The sequence below is a fragment of the Sinocyclocheilus grahami genome, unplaced genomic scaffold, assembly GCF_001515645.1.
Source record: "Sinocyclocheilus grahami isolate Dianchi unplaced genomic scaffold, SAMN03320097.WGS_v1.1 scaffold1742.1, whole genome shotgun sequence".
NCBI classification, from domain to species: Eukaryota; Metazoa; Chordata; class Actinopteri; order Cypriniformes; family Cyprinidae; genus Sinocyclocheilus; species Sinocyclocheilus grahami.
The window spans coordinates 91,152-106,420 of record NW_015506921.1 but is presented as its reverse complement, the minus strand read 5'-3'; the positions used below and the strand labels follow the sequence as shown (position 1 = coordinate 106,420).

General features: G+C 38.5%; 1 protein-coding gene across 1 annotated transcript in view; it reads right to left on the bottom strand.

The window, feature by feature from the left end:
• Positions 1–9,765, bottom strand: part of LOC107572379 (gamma-aminobutyric acid receptor subunit alpha-1-like) — a 34,087-nt gene extending 24,322 nt beyond the window's left edge. Inside the window, exons 1-5 of the mRNA XM_016258816.1 lie at positions 9,594–9,765; positions 8,314–8,414; positions 5,611–5,717; positions 3,413–3,480; positions 315–535 (exon numbers count right to left, since the gene is read on the bottom strand). Of these exons, the coding sequence (XP_016114302.1) occupies positions 315–535; positions 3,413–3,480; positions 5,611–5,717; positions 8,314–8,393 (476 nt within the window). The 5' untranslated portion in view covers positions 8,394–8,414; positions 9,594–9,765. The remainder of the gene's footprint in view (positions 1–314; positions 536–3,412; positions 3,481–5,610; positions 5,718–8,313; positions 8,415–9,593) is intronic.
• Between the last annotated feature and the right edge of the window lie 5,504 nt (positions 9,766–15,269).

Here is a 15,269-nt window from a genome sequence, read left to right as displayed (position 1 = left end):
TTTGTTGACTCAAATATGAACTTCCATCTTCACCCTAATCTACGAATTAAGCAGAATAAAGGACGCTTTATAACATGTGCTGTCCTGACCTGTGCATTAGTCATGGTATTTATGACACAATATGCAAAACATACATTTATAGACTCACACTAATACTCTTATAAATATATATTTGAATATATTTCTGTACGGAGAGAGATGGAGACCCAGATCACTTTAGATCAAACACCATCATTAAAAGGAAATGACATGAAAAGGTGATCAGATGCACCATCTGTTCTTTCCAAGCAGAGGAAAATAAGCAGCAGCTTCACCTCATGGTGTAAAGCAGAGTTCCTTCCTCTGTGATCCGCAGAAGTTTGTTAGGCATGGTCATGTTATGGGCGACTGACTTCTTTCCGTTGTGGAAAAATGTGTCGGGGGTCCAGATTTTGCTGGCCATGAGATTGTTGAGACGGAGCACAGCCATGGGACCTTTGAACTTCAGCCTCTCGTCCTTCCAGCTCTGCCTGAAGAACACATCGATGGTGTACTCCTGCAAGACCACCGATAACACATCGTTTTCTCATCCCATGCAGAAATAGTTAGTGAAACATGTTCATAGTTCATGTGATGAACTACCCGTGATTCCTGATGTCTGTGTGAACTTGAGGGGAAGGAACATTAACATGGAGCAAGATTAAGATAGCTTTGCATTTTCAAATTTAGTTTGTTTCACTAAAAATGTGTTAGATACACGTAACATGTTCCATGTCCTTTGCTCGTTGTCAGACGGCCAAATGCATGGCTTGGGTATGTTTGGATTATTTAATTAGCATTTCATTAATTGTCTGGAATGCTCTTTTATAGTGTTGTCATACAATTTATGTGTGTGTTATTATTTCATTAACTCAAAATTGCATCTGATGTGCTTTATGTATGTTAATTGTTTTTCCAGCATGCTTGCATTTTGGCAATTTAGGGTTGTGTGTTGTCGCTTTGTGTGCTTCCATGGCTAATTGTGGAAATGCTCTTTGTTGTTATTGAGTTATTGTGCTGATGTTTTGCTGTTTCTTGTTGTTATTTCTTTTGTTATTTAAAGTTTTTTTTAAACAACTTGCCAAAGGACTGTGGTTGAAAATTAGGAGCTCGGTCTCATGAAAATGCGTATAAATGGTACGCCAAATAAAAACGAAAACTCGTGGTATTGATACGCAAAAATGGACTTTGGCGTGCATATTATACGCATGTGTTTAGCGTGCATATAATACACAACTTTCTTGTGCATATGATACGAAATTTGTTGGCGTGCATATGATACGCAGTTTTCGCGTACATATGATACGCATCTACCCCACAACCCTAAACCAACCCATCGTGTAGCATATAGACGCCAAAGTCCATTTTTGCATTTCAATACCACAAGTTTTCGTTTTTATTTGGTGATCTATTTAGACGCACTTTCATGAGATCGGGTTGAAATTAGCCAGCTGGCTAACACTGGCACATTTACAGAAATGTTGATTAATGTGTGTTGTCATTTTAAATAAAGAAAAGAAAAAAAATACAGTATATATATATATATATATATGTATGACAAGTTGTATATATACATATATGTGAGCCTGGAGCACAAAAGCAGTGTTAAGTCGCTGGGGTATATTTGTAACAATAGCCAAAAATACATTGTATGGGTCAAAATTATTGATTTATATATAAAGTTACACTCTTGTCATACAATTACAGTTCATAGTGACCAGGTGCTGTCAAGCTCCAAATATGACAAAACCAGCCCTTTTTCATTTATCCTCAAATGCTTTGAGGATTCTAATTGAGACTTGTAGTTATAGAGTGGCTTTTGTGAAGTAATTTCAGTAAAAGCGCAGTCATCAAGAGGAGCCATGAGCTTTCTGAAGCATTGGTGGCCATAATTAGCGGCATGAATCATTCTAACAACTACTGATCGTCATAGCTGCGAGCTTTTTTTCATTTTCGCAAGATCATCCATCATGACACAGATACAGCCGGATGTTCTAGGTAGAGTCACATAACTGGGTGAATGAAATGTAAAGCAGAAAAAAAATCCAACATATCTGCAGCATTTTACTCTTTTTATGAAATTAGCAGACTTGATTTACAGGCATGCATGGATAACATGTAGAGTTGCTTCATAAAGGAACTTATGTTTGGCAGGAGAAATCTGATTCGATCAGTATCTGATATTCTGCAGGATATGCCATTATGTTATGAAAAAAATATAAAATTTCCTAATCAAGTCTATACAGTAGCTCCGATAGATCACTAAAGATATACTGAGTGTCATTCAGTATATCTTTACAATATAATATATATTCAGTATATAATATTACAATACAATATCTGAATGTCATTTCACTAGATGACAACACTAAGTGGCATCTGCAAACAGATAATTCTAGAGCTCTACTCAGAACTGACTTTACTTTTTTCTGCCATTTTTACAATGTCAAAGTAAATTTTTAGTAGATGCACCTTCCCTTCAATTCACACAGGCATCGGGCAGTTCATCACGTGAACTATGAACATGTTTCACTAATGCTTGAGCAAACAAGTGTCATATTATGGTTTTCTCATTTATGATTTAAAATATTTTGTGAAATGTTCTGCTTGACAAGCGTCTAGTGCTTAAATCTAAATAAATAAATAAATAAATAAATATCACTTGGTTTGATATTTTATGTATTCCAAGACATTAATCTATTTTATTTATTTATTTTTTACATGTGATTGAAGTGTCCCAACCAATTTTTTTTTTTTTTATTATGTAAAGAAGTAATAAGAAATATGGGTTATGGTGTTATAATCAATTCGTCATTTCCAAGTTTACTTCCACTATTATTGAATACCGGATCTGGTTTTCACATTTACAGCTTATTTGTGTCCCTGCAGCACAAAAGCAGTGTTGAGTCGCTGGGGGATATTTGTAGCAATAGCCAACAATACATTGTATGGGTCACAATTATACATTTCTCTTTTATGCCAAAAATCATTAGGATATTAAGTAAAGATCATGTTCCATGAAGATATTTTGTAAATTTCCTACCGTAAATATATCTAAACTTAATGTTTGATTAGTAATATGCATTGCTAAGAACTTCATTTGGACAACTTTAAAGATGATTTTCTCAATATTTAGATTTTTTTGCACCCTCAGATTCCAGATTTTCAAATAGTTGTATCTCAGCCAAATATTGTCCTATCATAACAAACCATACATCAATGGAAAGCTTAAAAATGGACCCTTATGACTGGTTTTGTGCTCCACATTTACAGATTAAATCATCACATTTCAAGCTTTTCAGTGTGGTAAAAACATTTAAGCATGTACATGACTCTTCTGAACACTGGCTACACAGAAAACCTGTGACATTTATAGAAAGTAAAAAAGTTTTACCATGTCATGGTCCGAGACTGGCCCAATACTCGTCACGAAAATGTCAGTCTTGACTTCGGTTACACGCTCTGTTGAAGCAAGAAATTAGGAGTTTGAGTGTCAATCAGTGTTGGCCATTAGTTTTAACAACGCTTTAATCCAGAGGTTCAACCTGCCTGACTTTGATCGAATCGAGGTTCAGCAAACTCTCCACACTCCACTTACATGAGTTCTTCTTTTCACAAAGCATAAACATTTCTAATCACATCAAGCAAACCTTACAATAACCTATAAATACGTTGGAGTCTTTTATGAAGAAATGCACCTTACTTTCTTGCCTCCTTGAAAAACAGCATGTCTATGTGCCATGGAACGATTACTGATGTTGACAGAAGTTGTTAGTCAGCTTTACTTGCTATTTATGACATGCTGTCACTTTGTGGGCGCTAAGGTAATGCGTGTAAGGTCAAACAGACGCACTGAAAATTAAAAATTATATGACACATGTGTGAGGAGTTCCTTGCCAACTCAATGAATCATTCAGTTCCATTGAAAGCTAATTTATGTCAGGTGTTAAATGATCTGCATTTATGTGGAAAACAATGTTCACTTGATGTGCTTTTGCCTGGCGGGCTTGTTCAGAACAAAACTGCTCTCCACCATCGCCTTCATCACATTTTTGACGAGGCATGCTTTTGCATTTAATGTCTTTCAATGACTGCATTTTCAAAAGTTCTTTCAACATCTGATCTCTTGCTTTCATTACAATTTCTTTCTACTTTCATGATTGTTTCATAACACTAAATTACTGTAACATGTTTAGCAAATAATACTATTTTAGTTCTATTATGTAAGGTGTACATTTTCAAAACTGATCACACTTGTAACACAGCTTTTCATTACAGTTATGCATTTTATCAGTCCACATAATCATTGTTGAAAAACACTAGATTATTATATGTAATGAGAACATTTGGTTTAATCACCGAAACACAACAGTATGATCTTCTTTCCATTTAGTACCTTTGCAACAAGCTCATTCAACTCACCCTGTTTGTAAATTAAAGATGTTACATTGTAACATTAGGAAATACACTTGCATTACTTATGTTATGTAACTGACACAAAATCCATATGGTAATAGTATGTTTGTATGGTATGTTTGCAATAGTATAACACACACACACACACACACACACACACACACACACACACACTCTCTCTCACACACACACACACACACACACACACACACTCTCTCTCTCTCTCTCACTCACACACACACACACACACACACTCTCTCTCTCTCACTCACACACACACACACACACACACATTAAACATTGTGGTTATCATCTGCCATAAATCACTTATACTGTAACAAAAACTCCTTATATTTTGGTTTTCTGTTTCAAAAACTGCAAACCAGTTTTACAGAATCCATATCTAAAGAAATATATTGATATACTGTACCAAAAATCTGTTGGATTAAACGACCCAAATGTATTAAATTGAACGAGAAGAGATGCAAATGAAAAGTTATATAGCAACATAACAGTAATATAGCAGTAAGACATCAGTTTACATCAATAAAACACTTATTATGTGTAGTGAGAAAGATACTTTGTGATTTTGTCTATCATACTAACATAACTGAAAATATGTTGAAATGCTTGAAAAGGGCATTGCTGATGATGCAAGATTAGTACTGAGAGTTTTGAAATGTACATTTACTTGTGAAAATAGCAAAACTATTAGAAAATCATCATATAAAGGAAATATCTGCCACCTTTAAAGTCTCTTACAATGATGATTTAACTGTGAGGGAAAAATGCATTTGGCAAGTAAATGTAATGGTGCTAGTGTAATTCTGAGGTGTTGCAATACAAACAACTTATAAAACAACTTATTTATAAATAAAAGGTGAATGGAAACTGTTTCCTCTGCAGAACATTACCTTTACATCTAAGAAACATTTTTATTTCTTTTTATCATTATAACCACAGAAATCCATGTTGCAATATTACATAAAACTGCTAAATAAGTGATTTAGAAACCTACTTCGATTGGAACATGATTGGTTACTGATTTATTTTCCCGACGTGAAAAAGTGCTGTTACATCCGTTTGAAGATGCAAGTTTAGAAATCTCCCACAGGGCCGAAAACTGGGACACGAATGCATGAGGCGAGAAATCCTCAGAGAAACTTCTGCACCTACCTCCGAGTCCAGGCCTGAGACGGTTGTCGTAGCCATCGAGGAGGCTGTCCAGAATCCTGGTGAAAACTGTGGTGTTGTCTTTCTGCTCATCTGCGCTTTGACTGGAGCTGACAACGCAAAACGGCAGACGTTTTATTCAAAACCCAGAATCAACAGCAAAGGGTGGCTATAACACACTCTGATGTGAAAAATCAATGCAACACCCTCCTCGGGGTAACTCTGAAACATCCAGCCTGTTTAAAGCGAATGTGCAATGCAATAGCCTGCAGATAAACAACAAATCTCCTTCCGTCTTAGGAGCAAAGGGGGATATACACAGGAACAATGCATTATTAATTAGCTAAAATAATCTTTTAGATGCAAATGAGAAGCATGAGTTCTAGCAACACGAAGCCAAATCCTAAAAGACGCACCCATGGCTGCAAAGAGAATGAATTCTGTTGCTCATAAATATTTCAGACGAATGATTAGGAGCAAAACGCAGTTTAATCATATAGTGTAAAATGGTACTTTATGAATAAGAGCCTGTGAGGACGGTGGCCAATTTGTGCTCCTCTAAAAACAATCACCGGCTGACCGTTCATTCATAATTGCTTGCTTTTTTGTTCAAGTGCGTCTGCAGACTCAATAAACACTGTTTGGTGTTTGGCATGGAATCAGATTTGAAGGAGAGGATGAGGTCATCGCGATTAGTTAGCATGGACCACGGATGGAGGTGTTTTCAAATAGAGAAAAGCGAGAGGGAGAGACGTGACAGACCCCGAAAGAGAGAGACATCACGCGCACTGAAATGCAAGTTAGCCTTGTATCCCGTGTATTTCATATCTGGCATGTATTATTGCATATTATAAATCTTCCAGTAAAGCAACATGGACAACTATTGATTCAAAGCAGTTAAATAAAATTTAAGCACAATTGTCAGATGATATATGCTCGCCGTCGCTGAGAAGAACAGTGCATGCTTTTTGTGCTCATTTCATGCGGTCATTTCAATCAGTCTTAATGTCTCCCAGCAGAACATGCAATGGAAGTCTGAGACCACTTTGCTGGTTTTCACTGTGTTTTCAAAGAAAACTTATGACGTAAAGACGCTGTACTATTTCTAGGTCACTAATCAAATATAAGCAAATTTCGATACTGACCCTTTTATCTCCTTTCTACGAAGATCAGATTACCTTGCTTTAATTAAAACAAACATTTTCAAATCATACTGGTTTGTACAAACTTGCAGACTCGAGCCGTATGCTCTCAAATGTTTTTTTTTTTGCCATCAAATTCTGATTAGTTTTTATTTTTGTTCTATTATATAAATGCAAAACATAGGCACACACCTTTGGACCTCACTGGATTCAACAACAGTCAACGAGAATAAAAATAAAACGAGAAGACTTCCACCCTCCCCCATCTGCGCGCACAGACATACACGCACATGCACTCAGACCCCATGAGCGACACGGAAAAGGGGTCATGAGAGGAAAATGTAGTCTCATATATTACGCATGCATGCCAGCCTGACCCAAAATTACATCTCCACTGTTACCTCAGAGAAAAATGCACAAAAACATCAGAGCTCAGGGCATTTTTATTTAGTAATAATTAACTCAAATATATATTTTGGCAGATTTGGTGATAGTAGGTTGAAAGAGGAACCATACAGACATGAATAACACATTGCAAAATCCACGTGCTTATATGAGCAGCATACAGATCCCCATTAAACATTGTACAGCAACCCCATCTACAGGTCATCTGAACAGAACAGTGTGGATGCATGCTCTCACAGCACAGCTTACAAATGAGACCCTGTATGCTTATGGCATTTTTAAAGTATTGTTATAAAATATTTATGGGTATGTCAACATCGCTGTGACAGTCACCTGTCTAAACCTATAAAATATATCTAAAGCAAGCAAAATGTTGCATGGCATTTGTAATCACTTTACATTCTTTATTTTACAAGCATGATTTTTGCAAAATAATTTAATAATATGCATTATTAAACATGTTTTTTTTCCCTGAACATCTTTATATATTATAAGTATTGTAACTAATCAGTTAGAAGTAAATCAGCAGCATAATTCTCTGCTAACAGTACATATAAATCCAAGCTGCATTCATGAAAATATGAACTCATTAGTTAATATTACACTTTAAACATTAAATTAAAATGAAAACCTGAGACCTCTTTCAAGCCAAATCCTCCCAAATAAATACTTATGTTTGGTTAGAAATCTTTCCATTTGTCCTTACATTTAAAATAACACTTGGCCGTAGTTTTAGAAATATCTTACTGTATGTTTTTGTCTAAAGAAACTAATTCAGTGATGTTGCTCATGGATGATAGACATGCACAGTTTTTTTTATCTCCTTCTTCAAAATGTATGTCAGCAAACTTCACCTATAGATGAATAACACTCCATGAAGCATGCAGTATAACAGTGAAAGAAAGTTGCAGCAGAGTGAAAACCTTAATGAAAGCTTCATTAGCATGACATCCTCTTTGAAGTCTGAGGTTCTGATCTTGGTCTAAGTTAACATTGTAGGTCTAGATCAAAGAGCTACATTTAGATCAAAGCACTTACATATTAACTGAACATTACTGTAACTACAGCATAGAGAGTGCTCTTTATCAAAAGTAGAGAATGTGTTAATCATTCCAAGATGTGAGTGAAACATGCACCAACCTCAGGTGCGTAAACATACCTTTTTCCAGCCAGAACGCTGGTCACCAGTAAACAGGCCCAAATCCAAAGCCAAGCTGCTCCTCTTCCACCCCACATCATTCTCCAATGGATGAATCCCCACTAAAGAAGAGAAAATACAATCATTCAAAGAAACCCAGGGTTTCCATCTCTGTTCTAACTAAAGTGGAGCAATTGCAGGAAGAAGTGAGGTATGTGGTTGCCAAAACCCATACCGCGATTATAGGGAGTATATGCATTAATATACCTCCGTAATATAATTAGAAATATGTTTTTAGACAGACAGGGTCTGCTAGTGTCAGCTCACATGCAACTACTCCCAGTTACCAATCAATGTCTGTCTGTGGGATACCTTTAATTTTATATTTATTATGTGGTTTGTTGAGTCGCAATAGAGTGATGTGATACAACAATACAAATCCTAAGAAAGCACAGTACCCTATGGCAGTTTAAGAAGTGCTGAACAAAATGTTCATATTTCCCCCTTTTAACCTTTGAAATATAATTCAAAGCTTGAGCATATCTACTCTAGAGGAGCAATCATGAATACTGTGCATTAATGTGGTCCTGACCCCTTTATAGCTTACATATAGTGTAGATTAATACTAATGCAATTATATGCATGATCAGAATTAAGAGTAAACAAATATCACAGTTTTGCATGACACAATACGACAGTCATTACGTATGCCACACGACCCACTATGCAAATGCTCAATGTTTAATTGCACTTTCCCATTTTAGAATATGAATCTGTGCTCATATACATAACAGAGGTCTTTATATGTAGAAATACACAGACACAGGTATCGTGTGCTTTCATTCCGCCGGTTGGTATACGCATTAACGCAAATCATGCCACACACAATCGGCGAGTTAATCCTGCATCAACATCATACAGAATGATTAACAGCTCTATGTAAAAACCGTGATCACTCGCCGAGGCTTACACAATCCCTAACGTTCACACTTTTTGAGGTCTGTCGCGAGAGTGCATCATCAAAAGCACGTTTTAAGGTATCTCTGAATTAGTGTTGGGCGTGCGCCTCGGGGTTGCTCCTAAACGTGTAGTAATTCAATTGGAGTAATTAAGCAAACAGTGCGCATCATTTCAGACCATCGCCAAGTTCACAGCAATCATGCACACCACAAACATCATGCAGAGATAAAAGTACCCCATAATCCATTTTAGATTTCCAGGAATATGGGACTACCTTTATGCAGTTGCGATCCCTCAGCCCCCGGTTTGACAATATCCAAGACACAAGCATCAAGACTTACGTTAAATCGATTGCACCTTATCGTCAAACTTTTGCACACGTCTATTCTGTCTGGATGCGAGGAGATGATGCTCTGAGATGTGAGCTGTGCTGAATTTGAGCTCGAGGCTGCTGCTGCTGCTGATGATGATGATGCTGCTGCTGCTGCCGAGCGCGCGCAGCTCTCGCACACTCCTCATCGAAACTCTTCCCAGTTTACAGCAAATTAGTCATCTACCAACCCCAAATCCACAAGAATAAAGCTTCACTACAGCAGAACAATGGCGCTATGTCCCTGGAATGAGATCACTTGAGTACGTGGCGATTGTGATTCAGAATGGAAGGTGGTAGCTACCAATCTCACATCGAAAGACCAACCCGTCCCGTTTTTATGTGCAGCACAATTGCACTTGCGCTGCTGTCGACTTAATCTCTTTCAGTGGTTGGGAAATCAAATCCTCTTCCATTTTTTTTTACCCGGATCTCGCCTCTGTCGTGGTCTCTTGCATTGCGTTGGAACAATAATACACCTCGCATAGTCTCCATCACAGTTAACATGCTATTAATTATTACAGCAACGTTGTTGAGCGCTGCCACGTTAAAGGCATGCCAGGCACGCATTCAACAATATGCACGCCAATCCGCAGTGCATGCACATGCATATACACCGCAAATAAAGTGGAATGCATGCATCTCTCACCAAAAAAATCCCGATGGCTCGAATCTTTCCCAAAATCACCTTGAAGCAGTCTCTACTCTCTACAAACCCTGGTCTCACCGACTCGCCCACCGCCTGGAATATCGCACAGCTATATATTTTTAAATCAAACGCTTAAGGAAGATCCGCAGTCCTTACAGCGCATCTGCAGAGGAGTTTTTCTGATCATTTGCGTAGTGAAGACACAAACTAAATGCCGGTGGGTGTTTTAAACGTGATATTAACGAGGAAAATAGCGCAGCTTATTAGAGGCCACGTCGCGAGCATCGATCTCAGCCTGCTGGGTGTTGAAGGAGAGCGATGCTGAGACGATCTGAAACATAACACAGCTTTCATACAAACTCCACAGCGTCTTGACGTTTATGTGTCCGTGTGCATGTTCATGCATGCGCGAGACAGGATCTAACAAGAAATCATGATGAGCAGCCTTGTATGCCTCTTGCGCTCGCTGTCATTAGTATAGCTCCACTTTAACCTGATGCAATGCGAGCAACAGCTGCAACGCAAATACTTTCAGCTCTAAAGTTTTAAAGGGCACGTGCGTCTACAATGTCTTCGTTTCTTAAATTCACCGTGCTCCCATCATGGAACTACCTGAGCAAAGGAGTCGGATCTCGCGTATCACTGCACGTTTCGCACGTGACCGTGCAGACGGCGTCATGTGCATCAGGAAAGTTTTTATTTGCGAAACGTACCCTTCATCTAATCAGCAACTAATAAACGATTCGCATTTATAGAGTGACATTAATTCTAATGCATGTTTCGTTTGACTTTGCCCGTTTCGCTTCGGCACCACGGACAGCCACGAGACTGCAGACAGCTTTTTAAAAAGCTCACGAGCTGAGCTTTCTTACAGCAAACACGTGCACTGGAGGGTTATGAGCAGCGAACATATGAGGAAACCTTTGCATGATTAAACATTATATTAGATATAACACAACATGCTGTTTCAAATAAATAAATAAAACTGATCATAGCTGCATGCATATCATTTTCACTGCAAGGTTAATCCTTTAAAATGTATAATATAAAAATGTCCCACAGACACAATTCAAGTAAAATACATGGAAATGATTGTCCTGCTATTCTGAATTAAATGTATACACTGAATGCACAATATGCACAATACATAAAAGTTTCTGACAAATACTCATTCTCTGTTTATTACACTGCATTTTAGTAATTTTCGACAGTAATAATTTCTTTAACAAAATACAAAGAATGATGCATTGCAAAGTGGTGGTCATAAGATTTTTACAAACGCATAACATGCCATTTCCTGTAATGAGGTTCGGAAGGAGGCTGATCATTCAGTCCTGCCAATCATTACGAGCTTTTATAAAGCAGCAGTCATTGCACCGTCCCAGCGACAATTCTTCCGGCATCCCTCCACCTCCCCATCTCCTCCTCTCTTTCTGTTATTCTCCCTCTATGTAGTACCACAATGGGTTGAACTCAGAGCTCAAGCAGAGTATCGGGTTTGAGCCTCCATTGAGGACAGCAAGCCAATGTCGCTTACCATTAACCATCAGTACTGGATGGGCAGGCGAACTCATGACATGTTTGTAAAATGTAGTTATAGCCTCGCTTCAAAACGGTTTTGTTTTCCAATGCTTTTACTTTTCACAACTATCTGTACTTAATATTGCTCAGAATAACCTTTGTTTGGATATGTTGAGATGTTCTCATTCTGTGAGCTCACCATTCTTGAAATCATTGTAACAGATCTTTGACTGACTGTGTTACATTTACATTTAGTAATTTAACAGACGCTTTTATCCAAAGCGACTTACGAATGAGGACAATGGAAGCAATCAAAATCAACAAAAGAGCAATGATTTTTAGAATAGAGTTAGAATAGAGAGTGCTAGAGTTAGAGGGTCAAATAAAGATGGAAGAGATGTGTTTTTAGCCGATGGCTAAGGACTCAGCTGCTCGGATTGAGTTGTTACAATATTCTTCATTTACTTGGTTTTAACAGTTACACTGTTGAAGCCAATGCTTTGAAATACTTATAATTAGTGTCTCACAATGCTAAGCAATGCACGTGTCATTATTTTCTAACGCACGCTTAAACATATTGTGCATCTGATCAAAATCTCCATATATTTTAATAACACATCCTTCTTACCAACACTGGCAACCTCTGTCCTTTGACACAAAGAAGGCTGGGAAATGCTGCATGTGTAGTATGCCAAGAAAATACGCCAACGGTCTTCATCTTTTGATAGTGTGCATTGGTGATGCTAACTGTTAACTGTCAGGCTGTGCATCTATGGGGGAGCAGACAGTGAGCAGTTTATGTAACAGTGATTAGAAGATCGGGATTTAGTAAACCACTGCACACATTAATGCTTCTCAGGCCGTCTGTTTTGCCTCTTGCTTTTCTTCCTTAACATTTAGTATTCTTAAGCATACATGAACGAGTTTTCAGTGTTTGTATAATTAGGTAAACTTAACAACTGACTTTAAAGCAGAAAGTAAATTGATTTATGAACACTTTTTTTTATCGCTCAAGTCTCAAGATGTTTCAGCTTGTTGAGGAAAAAAGTTAATTTCAGATTCCCAATTCTGAGTTATGAGTGTGTCACTACTTTTGGCCTGAATTTATGACAGAAACTGTCAGCCCACGCTTGAAATAGGCAGAGAAGGACGAATCTCAGATTCTTCACGCCTGTAAATGAAACGCTGGAAGAGGTGACATAATCAACACCTATGCGCTTCAGCTGTTCAAGACTGCCAGATCTGTCACTATTTTGGGAGAACCAGCAACCAGGCTTCCCGGTTTCTGAAGCGCGAGATACACTGAGACGCACGGTTAATCACATGACGGGTAGGAAAGCGTCAACAGGTACTCATAAGATTTGCCTTCTGCACCAGGTGTGAATGTCTTCAGTCAGGACACCAACACATGGAATTCATTCTGAGATGAGGCAGAGAAAGATGATAAAATATAGATGATAAAATATTGCTGCATCACTGTATATATATATATTTTAAGAGATATGGACAATGAAATTAAACCGAAAGGCTGACAGCCCCTTTATGATACACATTTGGCAATGAAAGTGATTCTGTAACTGTGATGAAACCGTATAACCATTATTATGAGCATTATCTAAAGAAAAGAAAGTCATGGTGGAAAATGTGAGGAGTTTCAGTGCTGAAATGCTTTGCGATCCCAACCTCAGAGATAATGCTGGTGTGGAGCTCTCCATGGTTCTGAATGCTGAGTACTGGATACACTGTCCCCGACCGTATGACTGTCGCTTTCTGTTGGTTCAGGGGATGACAGGGTCTACAGCAAGCTGTCACACTAGAGTGGCTCATCTCAGCATGGGCCTGTCTCATCAGCCTCCAGTGGTTCGGAGAGTACCTCTAGACACGCCATTGCAATGCAAAGCCAAGCTTGTACTAGAGACAGACAATTTGAGAGCTATTTCAGTCTAGTCTGAGGGCCGGCCACTGTCAAGTCAGGCACAGCTATCATGCAGTAGATAACAAAGAAGAAAACATGTGTTGTCAAGTCCTGTCATAAATTAGGATTTTAACAATGTGTATTTGCATGAAATCGAAACCTAGTGGGATGCCTCCATTGGCACTCTCCTTATTTTGTGGAATTGCCTTCTCGGCAAACCATTGCATCCAGCTCAGAAATACATTTTAAATGATGGACGAAGTGAGAGTGTTGTGTATTTTATGTTTATTGCAGTATTGTGTTTTTAGCTTACCAACATGTCAACTAATAGTGTTTTCTAATTGTACTTGGATGTTGAAAATTCCAAGTTCTCAGTAGGAACTTTTAACTGAATGCCCCTCAAATTCGGGGTTGCGTTCCACTTCGATTTTATACACACACTTGCAAAATTCCCTGAGCACTGCTGCCGCTGCCATTTAGAAGTGCCTTCCACTTCGTGAAGTGGATGAGGGAAGTTTATTTGCAGACCCTTGACCCCTTTTGACCGAAGGAGAGAGTCTACTTTCAGGCCGCTCCATATACCACAATGCAGCACGATTGTGACGTCATGGCAGATTGCATTTAATTTACCCCCACCCCAAACAACTCTATGATATTAATTATTATTATTATTATTTTTAAATATATAGAGTAGTCCAAGCATACCTATATACATAGAATGCTGCATCAAACAAGTACATAAGGAAAAACAAATGTACATAATAAATCAACTCCATCGTGGATTCCAAGTGATCAAGGGCTAGGGCTTAGGACATTCCACTTCAGCCCACTGCAAGGGTTCCACAAGTAGTGGGCACTCGTGCAGCGTAATCAGTGCCGAGACGGAGGGAAGATAGCAAGTGAAGGGCATAAAAAAAACCTTGGAGGAACCGCTACAACCCCGACTTCAGAATCCAAAATGTATGCTCAGTGCATCAACCAGATGTGCCGCAAACGTCCTGAAAAGTGAAGACACAACATTTCAATCGCACTCTGGTGGCTGGCTGCGGTATAGGTCAAACCCCTGCCCTCTCCATGTAAACGGATAGGACATGAGCCAAACTTAAAATCAAATTACACTTCAAACATGTACATGGGCATGATATTTGTGCAAAATTCTGCTTTATAACTTGTTTTTATCGACTGGTAATGCTAACAATGGACACATCCATTTTGGTTTTTCGACTTGTGCACTGGAACGCAGTCAACTCGGGTGTTACGGACTGCTCAGAGACTGAGTGAGGATCCAAATGCAGTGTTTATTAGGAAAGTCCAGAATCAAAATCAGACAGCAGGCAAGGGCCAACACACAGGCAATCAGTCCAACTAAACAAGGCAGAGAACACAGGTAAAGAGTCCAAAAACCAAGATACATAGAAACCGGCGACACGCTCAGAGATGCAGTGTAACACTTACAAGACTTCGCAAAGAATGACAAACTAAACCAGACTTATATAGGGTGAGCAGTCAGGGTAAATGAGACACAGGTGCAAAGAGTGAGTGTTGATGAGTCCAGGCAAAGG